Source organism: Lynx rufus, unplaced genomic scaffold (genome assembly GCF_022079265.1).
Source record: "Lynx rufus isolate CCGP_SWC_20201006 ecotype Redwood Valley unplaced genomic scaffold, mLynRuf1.p SCAF_4, whole genome shotgun sequence".
NCBI lineage: Eukaryota > Metazoa > Chordata > Mammalia > Carnivora > Felidae > Lynx > Lynx rufus.
This window is the reverse complement of record NW_025814856.1, coordinates 146,501,196-146,520,001: the sequence shown is the minus strand read 5'-3', so window position 1 is coordinate 146,520,001 and position 18,806 is coordinate 146,501,196. Positions and strand designations below refer to the sequence as shown.

General features: G+C 38.1%; 1 protein-coding gene across 3 annotated transcripts in view; it reads right to left on the bottom strand.

Annotated features, from left to right (window-relative positions):
- Positions 1 to 18,806, bottom strand: part of NRF1 (nuclear respiratory factor 1) — a 145,396-nt gene that overhangs the window by 88,865 nt on the left and 37,725 nt on the right. For all 3 annotated transcript variants that reach the window (XM_047097458.1, XM_047097459.1, XM_047097460.1), the window contains exon 2: positions 7,308 to 7,539. In XM_047097458.1, the coding sequence (XP_046953414.1) occupies positions 7,308 to 7,530 (223 nt within the window). In that variant the 5' untranslated portion in view covers positions 7,531 to 7,539. The remainder of the gene's footprint in view (positions 1 to 7,307; positions 7,540 to 18,806) is intronic.

Here is an 18,806-nt window from a genome sequence, read left to right as displayed (position 1 = left end):
TTATTTCACTTAGCATAATGCCCTCAAGGTTCACCCAGGTTGTTGCCATATGGCAGGATTTCCTTCCTTTTAATGGTTGGATAATATTCCATTCTATATAGGAGCTCCTGGGTGGTTCAGTTGGTTAAGCGTAAGTTTGATTTTGGCTCAGGTTATGATCTTACAGTTCATGAGACCGAGCCCCCTGTTGGCTGTGCTCTGACAGCATGGAACCTGCTTGGGATATTCTCTCTCTCTCCCTCTCCCTTCTTCCCTCCCTCCCTCCCTCACCTGTTTGCACACACACTCTCTCTCTCTTTCAAAATTAAAAAAATTAAAAAAAAAAACATTTAAAAAGATATCCCCTTCTAGATATACACATTTTCTTTAGCCATTCATCCATCAGTGAACATCTGAATTGCTTCCACAACTTAGCTATTGTGAATAATGAACATGGGAATGCAAATAACTCTACGAGGTCCTAATTTCAATTCTTCCAAATAGATATCCAGAGGTGGAATTGCTGGATCATAGGGTAGTTCTATTTTTAATTTTTTGCAGAAACTTCATTAAGTTTTCCACAGAGGCTGTACCATTTTACATTCCCACCAACGGCATACAAGGTTCCAATTTCTCGATATCCTTGCTAATATTTATCTTCTGTTTTTTGTTGTTTTTTTTTAAATGCTTATTTATGAGACAGAGCACAAGAGGGAGAGGGGCAGAGAGAGAAGAGAGAGAGAGAGAGAGAGAGAGAGAGAGAGAGAGAGAGAATGAATCTGTGTTGACAGCACAGAGCCCAATGGGGGACTTAATCTCATGAACCATGAGATCATGTCCTGAGCCAAAATCAAGAGTCAAATGCTTAACTGACTGAGCCACCCAGGCACCCCCCCCCCCCCTGCCTTTTTTTATAAGAGCCATCCTTACAGGTGTTAGGTAACATCTCATGTGGTTTCAATTTGCATCTCCTTGATGATTAGTTAATGTTGAGCATCTTTTCATGGGCCTGTTGACCATTTGTACATCTTCTTTAGAGAGATGTCTACTTCAGTCCTTTGTCCATTTAAAACAAATTTTTTTTAACGTTTTATTATTGAGAGACAGAGAGACACAGAGCGTGAGCAGGGGAGGGGTAGATAGAGGGGGAGACACAGAATCTGAAGTAGGCTCCAGGCTCAGAGCTGTCAGCCCAGAGCCCGACATGGGGCTCAAACTCACAAACTGTAAGATCATGACCTGAGCTGAAATTGGTTGTTTAACCAACTGAGCCACCCAGGCGCCCCTGTCCATTTTTTAATCAGGTTATTTGTTTTTATTCTATTGAGTTGTAGGAGTCCAACATTTTATTACTAAAACTTTCAAATACAGAGCAAAGTTGAAAGATTTTTATGGCAAATATTCATATATCTACCACTTACACTCTACTATTAATATTTTACTATCTGCATCTATCCATCTTTTTTTTTTAAAGACTGTTTTATTTTTAAGTAATCTCTACACCCGACATGGGGCTTGAACTCACAAGCCTCCAAATAAAGAGTTGCATGCTCTACTGACTGAGCATGAGACAGCCAGGTGCCCCCATCCATCTCTCTATCCATATCATTTTTTAAATTCTGATTCATATATGGTTCTCCTAAGTATTCAGTAGGAAAATCATGGGCTAGAGTTCTATATTTGTTTATAATTTTTTCTTTTGAGGTAAAATTTACATATACTGCAATGTAAAAATCTTAAGTGTAACTTCAATCAATTTTGAAAAATGTACACACCGATGATAACTAATCTATCAAGATATATAATAGCACTGCTACACAAAGTTCTCTTATGTCCCCTCCCAGTCAGTTCCTATCCAATCTCCCAAAAAGTACCTACAATTCTGATTTTTATCATCCTATACTAATTCTGCCTATTTTAGAACTTCAAATAAATAGAAATCATACAGAATATACTTTTTTGTGTAAGGTTTCTTTCACTTAGAATAATGTCTTTGAGGTTCATCCACACTGTTATATGTATTAGTAGTTTGTTCCTTTTTATTGATGAGTAATATTCCATAGTATGAATAAGTCATAGTTAATCCATTACCCTACTGATAGACACTCAGGGAATTTCAAGTTTTAGGCTATTAAGAATAAAGATGCTTAATTAATTTATGAATTCAATACAATTCGAATAAAAGTCCCAGTATGGGTTTTTGTGGAAATTGATAAATTGATCTTAAAATTTAAATGGAAATGCAAAAGGCCAAGAACCGCCAGAATAACTGTGAAGAATTTTAAGAATTTTAAAAGGTGCACTCCTATCAAATATCAGTAGTTACTATAAAGTAGTTACTATAAAGCAATAGTCATTAAGACAGTGTAGAACTGCCTGAAGGATAGACAAATAAACCAATGCAACTGAATGAAGAGTTCACACACATCTTGTGTCAGAAGACCAAAGTGGGAAAAGGATGAATTATTAAAAATATGGTACTGGGGTGCACCTGCGTGGCTCAGTCGGTTAAGCGTCTGACTTCAGCTCAGGCCATGATCTCGTGGTTCATGGGTTCGAGCCCCGCACCGGGCTCTGTGCTGACAGCTCAGAGCCTGGCACCTGCTGCGGATTCTGTGTCTCCCTCTCTCTGCTCCTCCCCTGCTAACACACTATCCCTCTCTCAAAAATAAACATTTTGAAAGATTAAAAAAAAAAAAGGGTACTGGGACAGGGGTGCCTGGATGGCTCAGTCAGTTGAATGTCTCTTGATTTTGGCTCAGGTCATGATCTCATGGTTCGTGGTTTCAAGCCCTGCATCAGGCTCTGTGCTGACAGTTCTGAGCTTGGATACTGCTTCACATTCTGTGTCTATCCGTCTCTCTGCCCCTCCCCGTCTTGTGTGCGTGCACGTGCGTGCTCTCTCTCACCCCCCTCAAAAATAAATAAACATCAGAAAAAAAATTTAAAAACCCAACATAGTAAAAATCTTCATAACTTCTATAATACACTGTTGTAGAGCATTTATAAACTCAGGGTTAAGAATTCCTTAAATAAGACTCCAAAAGGATAAACTGATAAATTTCACAATAATATAAATTAAAACCTTTATGGACAAGAAGAAATAATAAAAACTTAGGGAAAGGAGTGGTCAACAAATTGGGAGAAGATAATAAATGCAATGCATATTATCAAGAAAAGAACAGTATTAAAAATATATCAATAACTCTTACAAATCAATAAGAAAAAAAACGATAACCCAAATGGACAAAGGCATAAATAGGAAATGTGCACAAGAAGAAAAGTGAATAGTCAAAAAAGATCTGAAGTGGTGCTCTATCTTGTCTTTCTGCACTGTCTGGAGCCTCTTGCGCAGACACAAGTAAATTCAACCAACAGCGAGATATTATTTCGTATTCATCCAACTGGCAAAACCAAAAAACGATTGGCAATACCAAATCTGGTATGGATTGGAAGCAAAAGGCCCTCTAACATATTGCTTGTGGGAATGTAAGTTCATACAACGATCTGGAAAGACATTTGGAACATTTAGTAAAGTTGAAAATGTGCCCATCTTTGCCCTCTAATTCTCCTCTTGGGTATACCCTTCAGCATTGGTTTCAAACTGCAGGTTTCTGTTCTTTGGTGGTTTATGAGTAATTTGGGTTTTTTTTTTTTTTTGTATTTTGTGTTTTTTTTTTTTTTTTTTTTTTAAATTTTTTTTTTCAACGTTTACTTATTTTTGGGACAGAGAGAGACAGAGCATGAACGGGGGAGGGGCAGAGAGAGAGGGAGACACAGAATGGGAAACAGGCTCCAGGCTCTGAGCCATCAGCCCAGAGCCTGACGCGGGGCTCGAACTCACGGACCGCGAGATCGTGACCTGGCTGAAGTCGGACGCTTAACCGACTGCGCCACCCAGGCGCCCCTGTATTTTGTGTTTTTTAAAATAAAATGCAATGAAGTGAAAGATTCTAGAACATATCAGAGAGCATGCCACTTGCAGAGGGGTGTTACTCCATGAGAAACTTACTCAGTTATATGTGCATTCATTTCTCCTAGATCACAATGTAAAATGTATCACTGTGGGAACTGTCGAGAGTTTGAAAACCAATGCCAAAAGAAACTCTCACAATTTGTACAAGAAAACACAAAATAATTTTCATTTGTAGCTACTGTAATAGCAAAAACTTATACAACCTAAATGTTATGATATATGACGTATTTAGATGATGAATGGAATACCAAATAACAGTTAAAATAAAACTGCCACATTATCAATATGAATGAAATCTCAAAAAAAACCAAAACTGAATAAACAATGTTACACAGAGAGAGGATTAGAAATGATATCATTTATATAAAATTTAACGCATGTCAAACCAGGTTCAGTATTATTTATTGATACATAGGTGTACAGCAGAAGTATAAAAGAAATGCATGAGAATGAGAAAGATCAAATTTAGAATAGCGGTTACCTCAGTGGAGGGAGAGAAAAGAATAGGATTAGAAAAGCAGCAACCTGCTTCCCTTCCCTCTCCATTCACCTTACTTCATTATTTTCTCCAGAGTCCTCCGTGCTCTTTATTTTACTTTATTATTTGTACCCTTCTCTCCACCACTGGTCTGTAAGCTACTGTAAGAGCAAGCTCCTGCCTGTCTTGTTGGTAGTGGCTATACATAGTGACAGAGAGTATATAGTAATTCCTCAATAATTGCTGAATGGTTAAATGGTATATCATTCCTACTAGCTAGGCCTCAGTTTCCACATTTGCCACATGAAAGTGTTAGATTAGACTCCTTTCCTAATTTTAACACTATGACAATTCAGCACATACAGTAATGTAGCAAAACTCTGTCTCAAAAGCATCTTCCTTCCTAGGAAAGAAGTTGACCTGGATTCATTATGTTAGGATGCCCTCTTCTGGGAAGTATAAAAATTTCAAAAATATATTTTGCAAACATTTCATGTGTTCCTGCCACTAAGTTTTATTTTAAAAATCACAATTCCAGAAATACACAGTGGATAATAACTGATAGTAATTAGATCGTTTTTCATTACACTTGTCTTCTTCTCTTGAAACATAGCAAATACTAAAAAGATGAAATACGTTGGCTATTCCCGATAATTGATTTACTGTTCAGCTTTCCCTAAATATCTTATAAGATCAATGTTCCTTATACAGTATCAAACCCATCCAGGCATGGCTTACATGGAGTCTTCCACATAGTGCTTAACATACAATGTAAATAGCAAAGAGAATGGTACAAAATATAGCCCAGCTTTAAGTCATTTAGTGGCCCAGAACATCTCAAAACCTTAAATTGGATTAAGATAATACAGGATTTCTAGTGTCCTTGGGCATCTGGCAGAAGCAAAGAAAAATCCTCTCTAGAGGACAATAATATTATTCTAGACCCCAAATTACTTCTACAAGTAAATTTCCAAACACACCATCCGGCATTCATTTAAATATAACCAATAGATAAAGAGAAAAACTAATGTAAACCAGAAATAGCACTAACAACATATAACAGAAAAAGACTCACGGGCACTTCAGAGAGTAGAATTACCAAATATACTATAAAATCATGATGCTTACTTCACTCACAGAGAATAAAAAAACTTTTTTTTCTACTACAACTAGAAACTATAATAGTACAAATTTGGGGAGAAAAAAACGTACTAGAAATTCTAAAACAAGAAAAAAAACTATATTACTAAAATTAGCTTTCTCAGTGATCTCAGTGGACAGATTTAAAAGCACCTTAGACACAGTTGAAGAGAAAAATTAATAAACTGGAAAAGAGTTTGAAGAAACTCAGTCCACAGACTGAAGCATAAAGAGACAAAATGATAGTAATACAGAATAGAAGGTAAGAGACATAAAGGACTCGATGAGAAAAACTAACATATTTAATTGGAGTCATAGAAGGAAGAGATGGAATGGAGCAAAGGCAAAACTTGAAGCAAAATCTATAGTGACTAAGATTTTCTGGAACTGATGAAAGACATCAATACACAGATTCAAGATGTTCAAAGAATCCTAAACAATTAAATGAGAAGTCCAGAGCCAGATACAGCACAAAAACTGAACACAGGAAAACCAAACCAAACCAAACCAAACCAAACCAAAACAAAACAAAAGACAGAGAAGATCTTAAGAACAGTGGGAGGTGGGGTCTGTGTGGGAGATAACCTTCAAAGGAGCAGCTGTTAGAATAAAGGAGTTGAATTCCAAAAAGCAAGGATGGAGGCCAGGACAGTGGAAACAGTTTCTTAAATATGAGGGGGGGGGGGGGGAGGAGATAAGTACCAACCTAGAATTCTATACCCAGTAAGAACATCCTTCGAGACTGAAGGTTAAATAAGAACATTCTCAGACAAATAAAAACTGAAAGACTTCCATGATGAAGGAAATACTAAATGGTATCTTTAAGTAGAAGAAAAATTCTCAGAAGGCAAGTTGGATATAAAGGAAAAAGCGAACAATGGGGCGCCTGGGTGGCTCAGTTGGTTAAACTTCCAACTTCGGCTCAGGTCATGATCTCACGGTTCATGAGTTCGAGCCCCATGTCGGGCTCTGTGCTGACAGCTCAGATTCTGTGTTTCCCTCTCTCTCTGCCCCTCCCCCACTCACAGTCTATCTCTGTCTCTCTCTCAAATAAATAAAACCTTAAAAAATTTTTAAAAAACGAACACTAACAATGGATAAAACAAAAAATAATGTCTTGCATGGCTTAAAATACACAAAGAATCAATACACAGAACAACAAGAGCATACAGATCAGGATCAGGGGAATAAAATCCGAGTGTTCCAAGAAACTTGCATTATCCCTAAGAGGACAAAAGTACCAGTTACAGAAGACTTCGAAATAAGTTAAAGATATATTATCATTTCTAGGGGTACCACTCATCGTAAAAATATGTATAACTTCCAAACTAACAAGAAAAAAAATTTAAAATTTTCCAGTCCCTCCAAAACATGAAGGAAATGTAAACAAAGAATAAGTGGGATGAAGAGAAAGCACACAATAAACATGATAAATTTAAATCGAAATATACCAGTGACTACATTCAATGTAAATGGACTAAATGCTTTAGTTAAAAAGTCAAAAGACTGTTGGAATGGATGAAAAAACAAAAACAGTCATATCGTTTATATGATTCTAAAGCTTCAGTCTCAGTATAATACAAGCACAAGTTGTAAATGCAAGGTTTAAAAAAAAAATCATGAAGGTATGATATGGAGATGTATGTGAGAGTGCCTGCATCCTAGGCCCTTTCAGATATGCACAATACCAGAGGTAAGCGAAAAATAAAGAGCCTCTGATCCAAACAACATTACCTGCAGCAGCCAGATGAGCGGTGACCTCATCAGCCGCCGTAGAGTTGAGTATGTCTGAATCATCGTAAGAGGTGTCCTCAGGAGAAGAAGGAGAGTCTTCATCAGCACTCAGCATACTGTGCTCAGTGTAGGTGGCCACATGGACCTGCTGTACTTGTTGGGCAACTGCATGGGCTTCTATGGTAGCCATGTGTTCAGTTTGGGTCACTCCGTGTTCCTCCATGAAGATTCACTGTCAGAAGAAAAGGCAAAGAACAGAATTCAGTATGTAATATAACACAATGCTTATACTAAGCAATATTTTCCTTAAGAGCAGAGGAAGGCTACAATTTCACTACATACCTCACCACACCAAGTCATAGGAAATGGAAAGCACCATTCAAATATGACCTAAAAATGGTAGAATGTTTCCCTGATGTAAAACCATTCTGATAGAAATTCACTGTGCTAATTTTATGCCTCAGGTCACAAAACCTTAAGTACTCTTGATATCACATATAATAATAAAAAGATACTTTAAAGAACAATAAAAAGATACTTTAAAGATCTTGATGACTCGCATTTGAAATTGTAGACATAAAAACACTTAGTAAGTGGGGCATGTGGGTGGCTCATTTGGTGAAGCATCCAACTGTTGATTTTAGCTCAGGTCATCATCTCATGGTTTGGTTTGTGGGATCAAGCCCCGTGTCGGGCTTGTGCTGATAACATGGCACCTGCTGGGGATTCTCTCTCCCTCTCTCTCTGCCTCTCCCCCATTTGCGTGTGCGCGCATGTGCACTCTCTCTCGCTCTCTCTCTCAAAATAGATAAACTTAAAAAAAAAAACCAGGAAGTAAATGAATACTTAACATTTTCTTTGTATTTCAGACAAATGGAAGTTAAGCTTTATTTTTCCCAAAAATAAATCACTTAAAATGGTCTTTCTGCTTATAAAACTGTGATTCTTATAAACCTTGATATGATAAAGTAATTTTTTAAGTTTATTTATTTTGAGAGAGAGAGAGGGAGAGACAGAGAAGCAGAGAGGGGCAGAGAGGGAGAGAGAGAGAATCTCAAGCAGGCTCTGCACTATCAGCACAGGGCCTGACATGAAGCTTTATCTCACGAACTGTGATATCATGACCTGAGCTAAAATCAAGAGTCCAACACTCAACCGACTCAGCCACCCAGGTTCCCCATGATGCAGTAATTTATAAAGTAGTAACATAAAGGTTTGTACTTCTATGGCAATTTTAATCTGTCCCCTCTTCCCCCTCAACCTACAGAAGTGTGTTATCCTTAAAAATTTTTTTGAAGCAAACATACATATGTTCATATACAAAAGTCAATTGCTTTCCTATATACCAATAAACAAGTAGAATTTGAATTTAAAACACGTTGCCATTTACATTAGCAGGTGAACAAAAAACCAAAAAAACCAATAAACAAAAAACAGAATACTTAGGTATATAGCTAACAAAATATGGGCACGATCTATTTGAGGAAAACTACAAAACTCTGATGAAGGAAATCAAAGAAGAACTAAATAACAGAAACAGATTCCATGTTCATGGATAGGAAGACTCAATATTGTCAAGATGTCCTAAATCGACCCATGGATTCAATGCAATCCCAACTGAAATCCCAGCAAGTTATTTTATGAATATCAAAACTGACTCTAAAGTTTATGTGGAAAGGTAAAGACCCAGAATAGCAAACATGACACTGAAGAACAAAGCTGGAAGATTGATACTACTCTGTTTCAAGACTTATTAAAGCTACAGTAATCAAAGCAATATGGAATTAGTGAAAGAACAAACAAATCAATGGAACAGAATAGAGAGACCAGAAATAGATCCCTATAAATACAGTCAACTGATCTTTGACAAACAAGCAAAGGCAATACAACGGAGCCAGGAGTCTCCTCAACAAATGGTGCTAGAACAACTGGGCATCACATGTCAAAAGTGACTCTCGACAGACTTTACACCCTTCCAAAAATTAACTCAAAATGGATCATAGACCTAAATTAACATGGAAGACTATAAGACTCCTAGAAAATAACATAGGAGAGAAGTTAAGTGACCTTTGCTATGGTGATTACTTTTTACAGACAACATCAAATGCTTGATCCACGAAAGAAATAATTGAGAAGCTGGACATCATTAAAAATTTCTGCTCTATGAAAAGTACTTTCTATGAAGATAATGAGAACACGAGTCACAGACTAGGAGAAGATATCTGTAAAAGTCATTGGATAAAGGACGATTTTCCAAAATATACAAAGAACTCTTAAAACTAAACCATAAGAAAATGAACCACCTGATTAAAAAATGGCAAAAGACCTGAACAGACACCTCACCAAAAAGTTATACAGATGGCAGATAAGCATGTGAAAAGATGTCCGATCATGTCATTAGGGAACTGTAAATTAAAACAGTGAGAGAATAATATATATCTACTGGAATGGCTAAAATCCAAAACACCAATACTACCAAATGCTGGTTAGGATGTGAAGCAACAGCAATTCTTATTTATTAATGGTGGGAATGCAAAATGGTATAGACACTGTGGGAGATCGTTTGGAAGTTTCTAACAAAACTAAATATATTCTTAACACACAATCCAGTAATTGTGGTCTTTGGTATTTACCAAAGAAGTTAAAAACTTATGTCCACAAAAAAAAAAAAAAAAAAACACCCTGTTAAGAGATGTTTACAGCATATTCATAATTGTTATACCTGGGAAGTAACTGAAATATCCTTCAGTAGGTGGATATCCATTCAACAGAATGAATAAATCAACTGTGGAACATCCAGATAATGGAATATTATTCAGCATTACAAAGACATGAGCTATTAAGCTATGAAAAGACATGGAGGAACCTTAAATGCATAGCTAAGTGAAAGAAGTCAATGTTAAAAGGCTACATATTGTATGACTACAACTATATGAAAGGTCTGGAAAAGGCAGAACTATGGAGACAGTAAAAGAATCGGTGGTTGCTAGGGATAAGGGGGAAGAAAGAATCAAAAGGTGGAGCACAAATTCCGTAGGGTGGTAAAACTACTGTGTATGATACTATAAATGGTAGAAAATATGTCATTATGCATTTATCAAACCCATAGAACGAAAACACAAACAGTAAGCCATAATGTGAATTATGGGATGATAATGGTGTGGCAGTGTAGGCTGACCTATTAGAACAAATGCACCACTCTGGTATGGAGGATGTTGGTACTGGGGGAGGCTGTGCCGGTGTGGGGCTGAGGGGGGGTCCATGGGGAAACTATGCTCTCCCCTCTGTCAATTTTTTTTAAATTTTTTTTTAGCGTTTATTTTTGAGACAGAGAGAAAGACAGAGCATGAACGGGGGAGGGGCAGAGAGAGAGGGAGACACAGAATCGGAAGCAGGCTCCAGGCTCTGGGCCATCAGCCCAGAGCCCGACGCGGGACTCGAACTCACGGACCGCGAGATCGTGACCTGAGCTGAAGTCGGACGCTTAACCGACTGAGCCACCCAGGCGCCCCATCTATGTGTCAATTATACCTCAATAAAGGTTAAAAAAGAAAAGAAGTTCTGACACATGCTACCACATAGATGAACTTGAAGACACGCTAAGGGAAATAAGCCAGTCCAAAAGGACAAATCCTGTATGATGGATTCCACTTATATGAGGTCTCTGAAGCAGTCAAATTCATAGACAGAGAGCAGAAGGGTGGTTGCAAGGAGTTGAGAGGGGAGGAAAACAGAGGGACTGCCTCACAGGACAGAGTTTCAGTTTTGCAAGATGAAAAGAGTTCTGGAGGTTACACAGCAATATAAACGTACTTGACACTACTGAACTGTATACTACGAAATGGTTAAGGTGGTGGGTACATTTTATGTTATGTAGATTTTTCCACAATTAAAAAAAAAAAATCATCCCTGACATCAGTGTAACTACTGTGTGAAGGATAAATGAATGACATCATAGAGCAGAACAATAAAAGTAGCCCTTATTATCTTAAAAAAAAAACTTTGCATATTGTTTGATTTAAAAAAAAAAAAAAGAATACAGGGTCACCTCAGTGGCTCACTGGTGAAGTGTCCAACTCTTGGTTTCAGTTCAGGTCATGATCTCATGGTTTGTGGGATCAAGCCCTGCGTCGGGCTCTGCACTGACAGCACGGAACCTGCTTGGGATTCTCTCTCCCCCTCTCTCTGCCCCCCCACCCCGCTCATACTGTCTCTCTCTCAAAATAAATAAACTTTAAAAAAATATTTAAAAAGAGTACAATACTCTGAAATAAGTCAGTCAAAGACAAATGCTATGATTTCACTCATATGTGGAATTTAAGAAACAAAACAAGCGAACAAAGAAAAAAAAGAGACAATCCAAGAAACAGACTCTTAACTATAGAGAACAAACAGATGGTTACCAGAAGGCAGGGGGGTGGGGGGAATACATGAAGGGAATTAAGAGTCACTGAGTAATGTATGGAATTGTTAAATCACTATATTGTACACCTGAAACTAATATAACACTGCATGCTAACTATACTGGAATTAAAATTTAAAAATAATTTTAATTAAAAAAAATTCTTAAAGGTAAAATTTCTCAGTCAAGAGTATATAGATTTTAAATTTTGACGCTTACTGACAAGCTGAGTGTTTAATCTCTACTTGTATAACCCACCCAGCCACCCACCCCCAATCTGGAATTCAACCAGCATGCAACAGAATAAATACAGCACTGCATTCTAGAGTTTACTAGTAAAAAAAAGAAAGGCAGCCAGATAGCTATAAGTATAGCCTTATGGCTATAAGTAAGAAGAACATACTTATCTATTCAAGCAAAATTCTTCTATCATTTTTATTCTACTCTATTGTAAAACTCTCCTTTTCCTTCTTTGAAGACTTCTGATTCTGAGATCCTTGGTTTCTCTGAGTGATTGCTTTGTTTCTTTCTTTTCCCTAAAGGCCTACCCCTACCCTTACCCCTCCAGAGAGCTTTCTTAAGCCCCATCTTGTTATGTCTTCGTTCTTCAGGTCAACTGGTTCCATGTAGATGATGACCAGATCTTCGCCTTTCAGAGAGGCTCTTGATTTCTGTTTAATATTCTTGTGTTGTGTCCAAAAAAAATTTTTTTTGCTCTAACTTTTTATTACCTTCTGTCACTCTCACACCACTATACATATAACAACTCATCCTTCTAACTCTGATTCCTAACTTTGGGACTATTCAATTATCTCAAGGAGTATTCTCTATTTCAAAATAAAATTCACTTTAATTACAAAATAAAACAACCACATGATGTCTCAAATCTACAAAGGTCAGGAATCACTGATTATCATTTGACCCCCCTCTTTCCACACGTTCTTTCTGCTTGAGGTCATCTCCCCAGCCCTGTATCTCTGTGTGGCATAATGCTTTCATGATTGTTTCTTCAAATGGAGCTTTGGAAGATACCTGGTAAAATAGCATGTATTTAATAAGAGAAAAAAAATTTTTTTTAAAAAAGGTAAAACGTTAACATTTGGGAAATGTGGGTAATGAGAGATCTTTATACTATTTTTGCAACTTTTCTAAAAATCTAAAATTATGTTGAAATCATTTTTTTCTTTTCTTCCTCTCCTCCTCCTCCTCCTCCTTTTCCTTCTTCTTCTTCTTTTCTTCTTCTTTAAAGAAAGCTATCTAGTAAGGTTTCTTCCATATCCTAAGTTTGGTGTGTTTCAGAATATTCAAGGGACTATATCCTATCTCCCAGGTTTGCACATATCCAAAATGCAATTTGGACACACTATTTAAGTTGCACAATTAAACACAATATATGAGAGGAAAACACCATGAAATACTGTTTTTCCATCCATTTCACTGTTCTAGAGTGAGAGACAAACTACGTAGGTCATTTTTAAATTCTGGGTTCTTCAAAATTGTTTTTAAATGATTTGGGATTAGATGGCAATCTAACTGCCTTTCAAAGGGATTTGTCCACCATGTACTTGGTGTAATGGATTTCCATTTTTTCCTGCAGAATGCGGTCTGCGGCATAAATCAATACGGCAGTCTGTTTCACAGGCCTGTCACTTGTGCCCAGTGCCTCATCACTTTCCACCTCTCTCCCCATCCCACCCTGCAGCCTCTCTAACCATTTCTTTCAGCACTCTGTAAAAAGCAAAGGCAAAGGTATTTCAGACTTCTCTGAACCAGAGAGGGATACTTGTAAATGATGCTTTCGATGTTTTCATAAAATAACACATAAAATAGGGTGTTTAAAGCCAGATATGACTGGCGCGCGCGCGCACACACACACACACACACACACACACACACACACACACACACACTGCTGGAGGTCATCATTTCTAGTAAACCATTTTAGCTTTCATCCATGCGGAGTCAGATTCTGCAGACAGCAAAACTGATAGGAAATGCTAATAAATGAAAACAGATAGTAAGAATGTTTAAAACAGCACAGACTATTATCAGATTGTCCAGGACGCTTGGGATAAGTTACTTAACCCGTAAGCCTCAATTTCAACATTTGTTTTTAAGTGAAAAGAAAACGATAGTACCTGTCCTCAAAGCATATGAACGATATCACCCAGATAAAGTGAAAAACACAATGCTCAGGCACATAAATGCTCAATATTAATTATGATGATGACATCAGAATTCCTCATACCCTTTATGGTCATACCCTTCTTGACTCAATACCTGACTAGTCTTGCAAGGACTGGGTCTCAATTTCTTTATCTTTACATGAGACATCCAGCTCTGAGAATATGGTTTTCTTGTGTGCAAGATTTTGAGTCGGGCATCTAAAAAGCCCTTCCTTATTATACTAACTCTGGCAACTGAGATACTGTCCTCCTAGACATAAGGAAACAGTAGAGAACCCACAACTCCAGCCTAATTGCATGAGAGTGCACAAAATGGAGAGCTAGTAGATGAACCTACAGTGACTCCTCCAAACAGATGTGAGAAGCAAGGTGAAAGCAACTTGTCACTCTAGATACCGCATCCAAATGATGGTACATGTGGGGCCAGTGATGTTCAGCAGATTAGTCAACACTCCATTCAAGAAAGTCATTCCCCAAAACAATAACATTGCATTTAATAAGTTTACTAAAACCTTTCTTTCTTAGCTGGATCATCATGGGGTTGGGAAGGAGTGGTCTGGTACAGAGGAGTTCCTGCTCTTGCCATTCTGGGCCAGGAAGGGCGAGACTGAAAGGTAATGAAAAAGGCCCAGAAAAACGGATTTGCCTGTCTCCAAGCACCCTGGTAGTTGAAGTCAATAACGCCTAGGAAGCTACCGGAATTTGGATGACACATCCAACAGAGTTCAATTTAATCTAATCCACACACAATGGGTAAGATTAAGTGTAGAATATTTTAAAAAATCAAAGTATAAAGAGCAGGCCAGGAAATCCAATCGAGGTATAACTTAACGTAAAGGAAAACACTTGGCTAATCAATAGCATTATCATATCAAAAGAAAAACTGCCAAGAACTGCCGAAGGGAAAATCTCAGAGCCAGGCTGCATCCACAGTCCAAACCAGGCAGAGTAAAACCAAGAGGTTCAACCTATATTCTCGGACATGTCCAGAATCTAAACTCCATAACTAGGATAGAAATTTCGCTCGACAGAAGAGCCTTTCTCAAGAAAGCCTAAAGTTAACAGTAGAATTTGATTCTTGGGGGAATGTAAAGTAATGGATCAAAATCTCAACACAGCAGGAAAAAAAAAACTGCACAAGAAAGTCAAGGTGAAAAGAGCAGCATGGGTAAAATGTAGCTTAATTCTGAGTAATAAGTGGAGCTTAAGACTAGAAGAATCCATTTGACCTTCCTAGGAATATTCTCTTTCAAATAGCCCACTGGTGATACCGGACTTGAAAAAAATATCCTCCCACACCATTGTGCTCTCCAAAGAGGGAGAAAAAATGAAGCCACAGTCATGTAGACAGTTGACTGTTTTCCATTTTCAGACTCCAACTATAGGTAAAAATGCAGAAAATTAAATATAGTACAAAATAGAATGTAAGGGTTATGAACCATGACCATGTAAAAGCACAGATAAAACTGAGAGAAATGAGGAAGAAGGGGTGGGGGAGTGGAGGAATGGCTAGGAGCAATGACATCCCATCTTCATGCAGTGAGGGAGTCAGGAGATGCTATTAAGAGCTAATGGAAGGGGCACCTCAGTGGCTCAGTTGGACTCTTGATTTCAACTCAGGTCATGATCCCAGGGTCGTGGGATCAAGCCCCCCATCGGGATCTGTGCTGAGTGTGGAGTCTGCTTAAGATTCTCTCTTTCTTTCTCTCCCTCTCTCTCTCTCTGTGCCTCCCCCCCCCCCATTCACACTCTCTATCAAAAAAAAAAGAGGGGAGCCTGGGTGGCTCAGTCGGTTGAGTGTCCAACTTCGGCTCAGGTCATGATCTCACAGTTCATGGGTTCGAGCCCCGCATCAGGCTCTGTGCTGACTGCTTGCTCAGAGCCTGGAGCCTGCTTCAGATTCTGTCTCCTTCTCTCTCCTTCTCTCTCTGCCCCTCCCTCGCTCATGCTTTGTCTCACTCTAGCTCTCAAAAAAAAAAAAAATAAAAGTAAAAAAAAAATTTTTTTTTTTAATAAAAAAAAAAAAAAGAGCGAATGGAAGAACTCAGTATGATGATGTAACCAACAAAACTAGAGGGGAGCACAGGGAACAGTGAGGTAATCCTTATACAGAAGGAAATCAAAAATGCCCACATCTGATAAACCAAGAAGTGGTACTGATATATTATTTACAGTTACAGAGTGCTTATTGTTTGACAATATCATAAACAAAATTTAACTATTTTATATATTTTATAGAGATACAAAAATGGTCAATCATCTCTGAAAAGTAGGACTTTTCAGGGGGTAGGGAAGAGTGTGGCAAAGGCCATTGATTTTTATTATAAATCCTTCTACTTGATTTTTTATCATGAGTGTATACTTTGGCTTCTACCAAAATAAACTTTTAAAACAAATAACGAGAAGATAGCCTTCCGAACTGAGCCTTTTGAAATTTAAGTGACATACTATAGCAAATCGTCACTAGAAAAATCAAATTCTTATCTTATGCTAAGAATCAAGAGAACAGCACAGATCAAGTTTAGAAATCATCTTGCCTTGCGAAAGAGTAACTTCTTAATTTGGAGCATCTGAAAGTAACAACATTTTGTATGACTGCAATCACATAGTATTTTTCATTCTGATATGTTGACAGAATTTGTAGGTATTCGTTACTATTAATAACAGCCCAAGAATCCAGTTAATAATAGTGCTGTTATATAATATGTGAGGAAAAAAAAGCTCACTACACGACATCATAATGACTTACGGATGAGTATTCGCAGTATTGTCAAAATAATACTGTAAGCTCATTGAAGGCAGCACTTGGGTCCATCAAGTCTCTATGAATAGCAGCTGTCATCATTTGCTCTTTAATAAATGTTTGGGTATATAATTGGTTGCATATTTTAATTACTAAAGCAAAACCCAGGCATTACAGTTTCTGTAGTTTCCCCATAAGGCTGTGATGGCTATTCATCTCTTGTCTTTCAGTCCCAAGCCCTTCTATTGTGCTGAAGTGCTGTCTACCCAGCTTTGGGCTGGGTCAGCAGCCAACCTTTACCAGACTTGCCTGCCAGTTTCCTGTTAGGTTTTACCAAGGGGAAGCAAAAGCGTGGACTAGGAGGAGGGAGGGACAGGGGATTTCCTTGTAGTTCTCATTCCTATCCATGTTGTTCCAGCAAAGAGGGCAGCTCTATCTCCCAGCTCCAGCTGCCCCTTCTCCCCTGGTGGGTGAGCACCAGCTGCCTGGCATCCCACTCAGAGATCCGGCTACCAGCTGTGTGGGGGCCCCTCTGAACTCCGAGAGTCTTCTCTTCTGTTCCTCCAGCCCTAGGGGTGGTGGCTGCCAGCCGTAGTTCTTAGTATCTGGATTACCTCGATGTCCACTTTTTGCCCCTTCAGTCTTCCAGCACCTGGGTAGCCCATTCCCAGAATTAAATGCCCTGAAATATCTCCTATGGTTTACTAGGCCTGGATTGATACAAAGGGAAGAAAATATGTACCCTCATCAGGAATAACTCCTAGGGTGCTGGTAAGCAGCAAAACTTTATACTGACTTGTATAAGTCAATACAACAAAATGTATTGATATTTTATATTGTCAATAAAGTAGATTCTAAGGACATTTTCTGGTAAGATTACCACTAGGGTTTGTTTCCACACACTGATGGAAGGTGAACTCAAATCCTGAGTCTGATGAATCATTAAAACAAGGCTAAGTTAGAGAGTATAATATGAGTCATGAAGAGAGAAATGTACCACTTAGAAGTTAAGAGGGTAACAGTCAGAAAGGGAGGTGGGAGATATAAATATAACCCTGTATCTGTTTGAGTGTATCTTACTGACTCTTTTTTTTTTTTAATTTTTAATAAGCTCTACACCCAACATGGGGCTTAAACTCAGGACCCCGAGATCAAGAGTTGCATGCTCTACCGTCTGAGCCAGCCGGATGCACCTATAAAAAGTCTAACATTCCAGACACCTCAAAATCAACATCACAGAAACACAATGAATGTATTTTTATGGAAATATTAGTGACAAACTATTATTCACAAAAATATTTGTCATATTATTCAATTAACAGACTAGTTGAGGTGTCTGGACCAATCAAAGAAAACGTGGCAGCGATGGCAGTTTTGACCTTCATCTACCGCTCTAAGCTCTTGGCAGACGGCACAGATCCTGCACATCTATTGAAAATCAACAGTGGGTACTATCTATAATTTCCAGTGTGGCTTGCAGCAATTCAGAGTTGTTATTTTTTCTTAGAATAGAACCGGACACAAAGTGTACAAGGGTGTACAAAGTCTCCTCTCCATTCCCCCTCATACCTGCTTAAAGGCTTAACCCCACTTCTATAGCGAGGTGGTTATTAAGAGTACAGAGTGTGAAGCTCAAGTATTATTGGATTCATGTCTTTGCCCTGCCATTCACTAGCACCTTAGACAAGTTCCACTTGACTTCTATGCCTTGGTTTCATCAGCTTTCTCAAATGGGGAGACTAACGGAACCTACTTAATAGAATTACTGAGGACCAAATAAGTTAATAGGTACAAGGGCTTAAAACGGGACATGGTATGTAACAAGTCCTATGTAAGTGTTACCTATTATTATTATCATTATTAATTCCACATAGAAATATAAGCAAAGCATAGAAATGCCAAAAGGAAAGTTACATGATTTATTGTTATATTGGGGGAAAAAATGCTTATAGATCACAAACCAAAAGGTTTTGGCCAGGGGCACCTGGCTGGCTGTCAGTGGAACATGTGACTCTTGATCTCGGGGATGTGGGTTGGAGTCCCACACTGGGTGTAGAGATTACTTAAAAATAAAATCTTAGGAAAAAAAAAAAGTTTGGGGCTTATAAGGACCTCTACCCAGAAGTAGTTCTTGACCTTTTTTGGATTATGAACCCTTCTGAGGATAT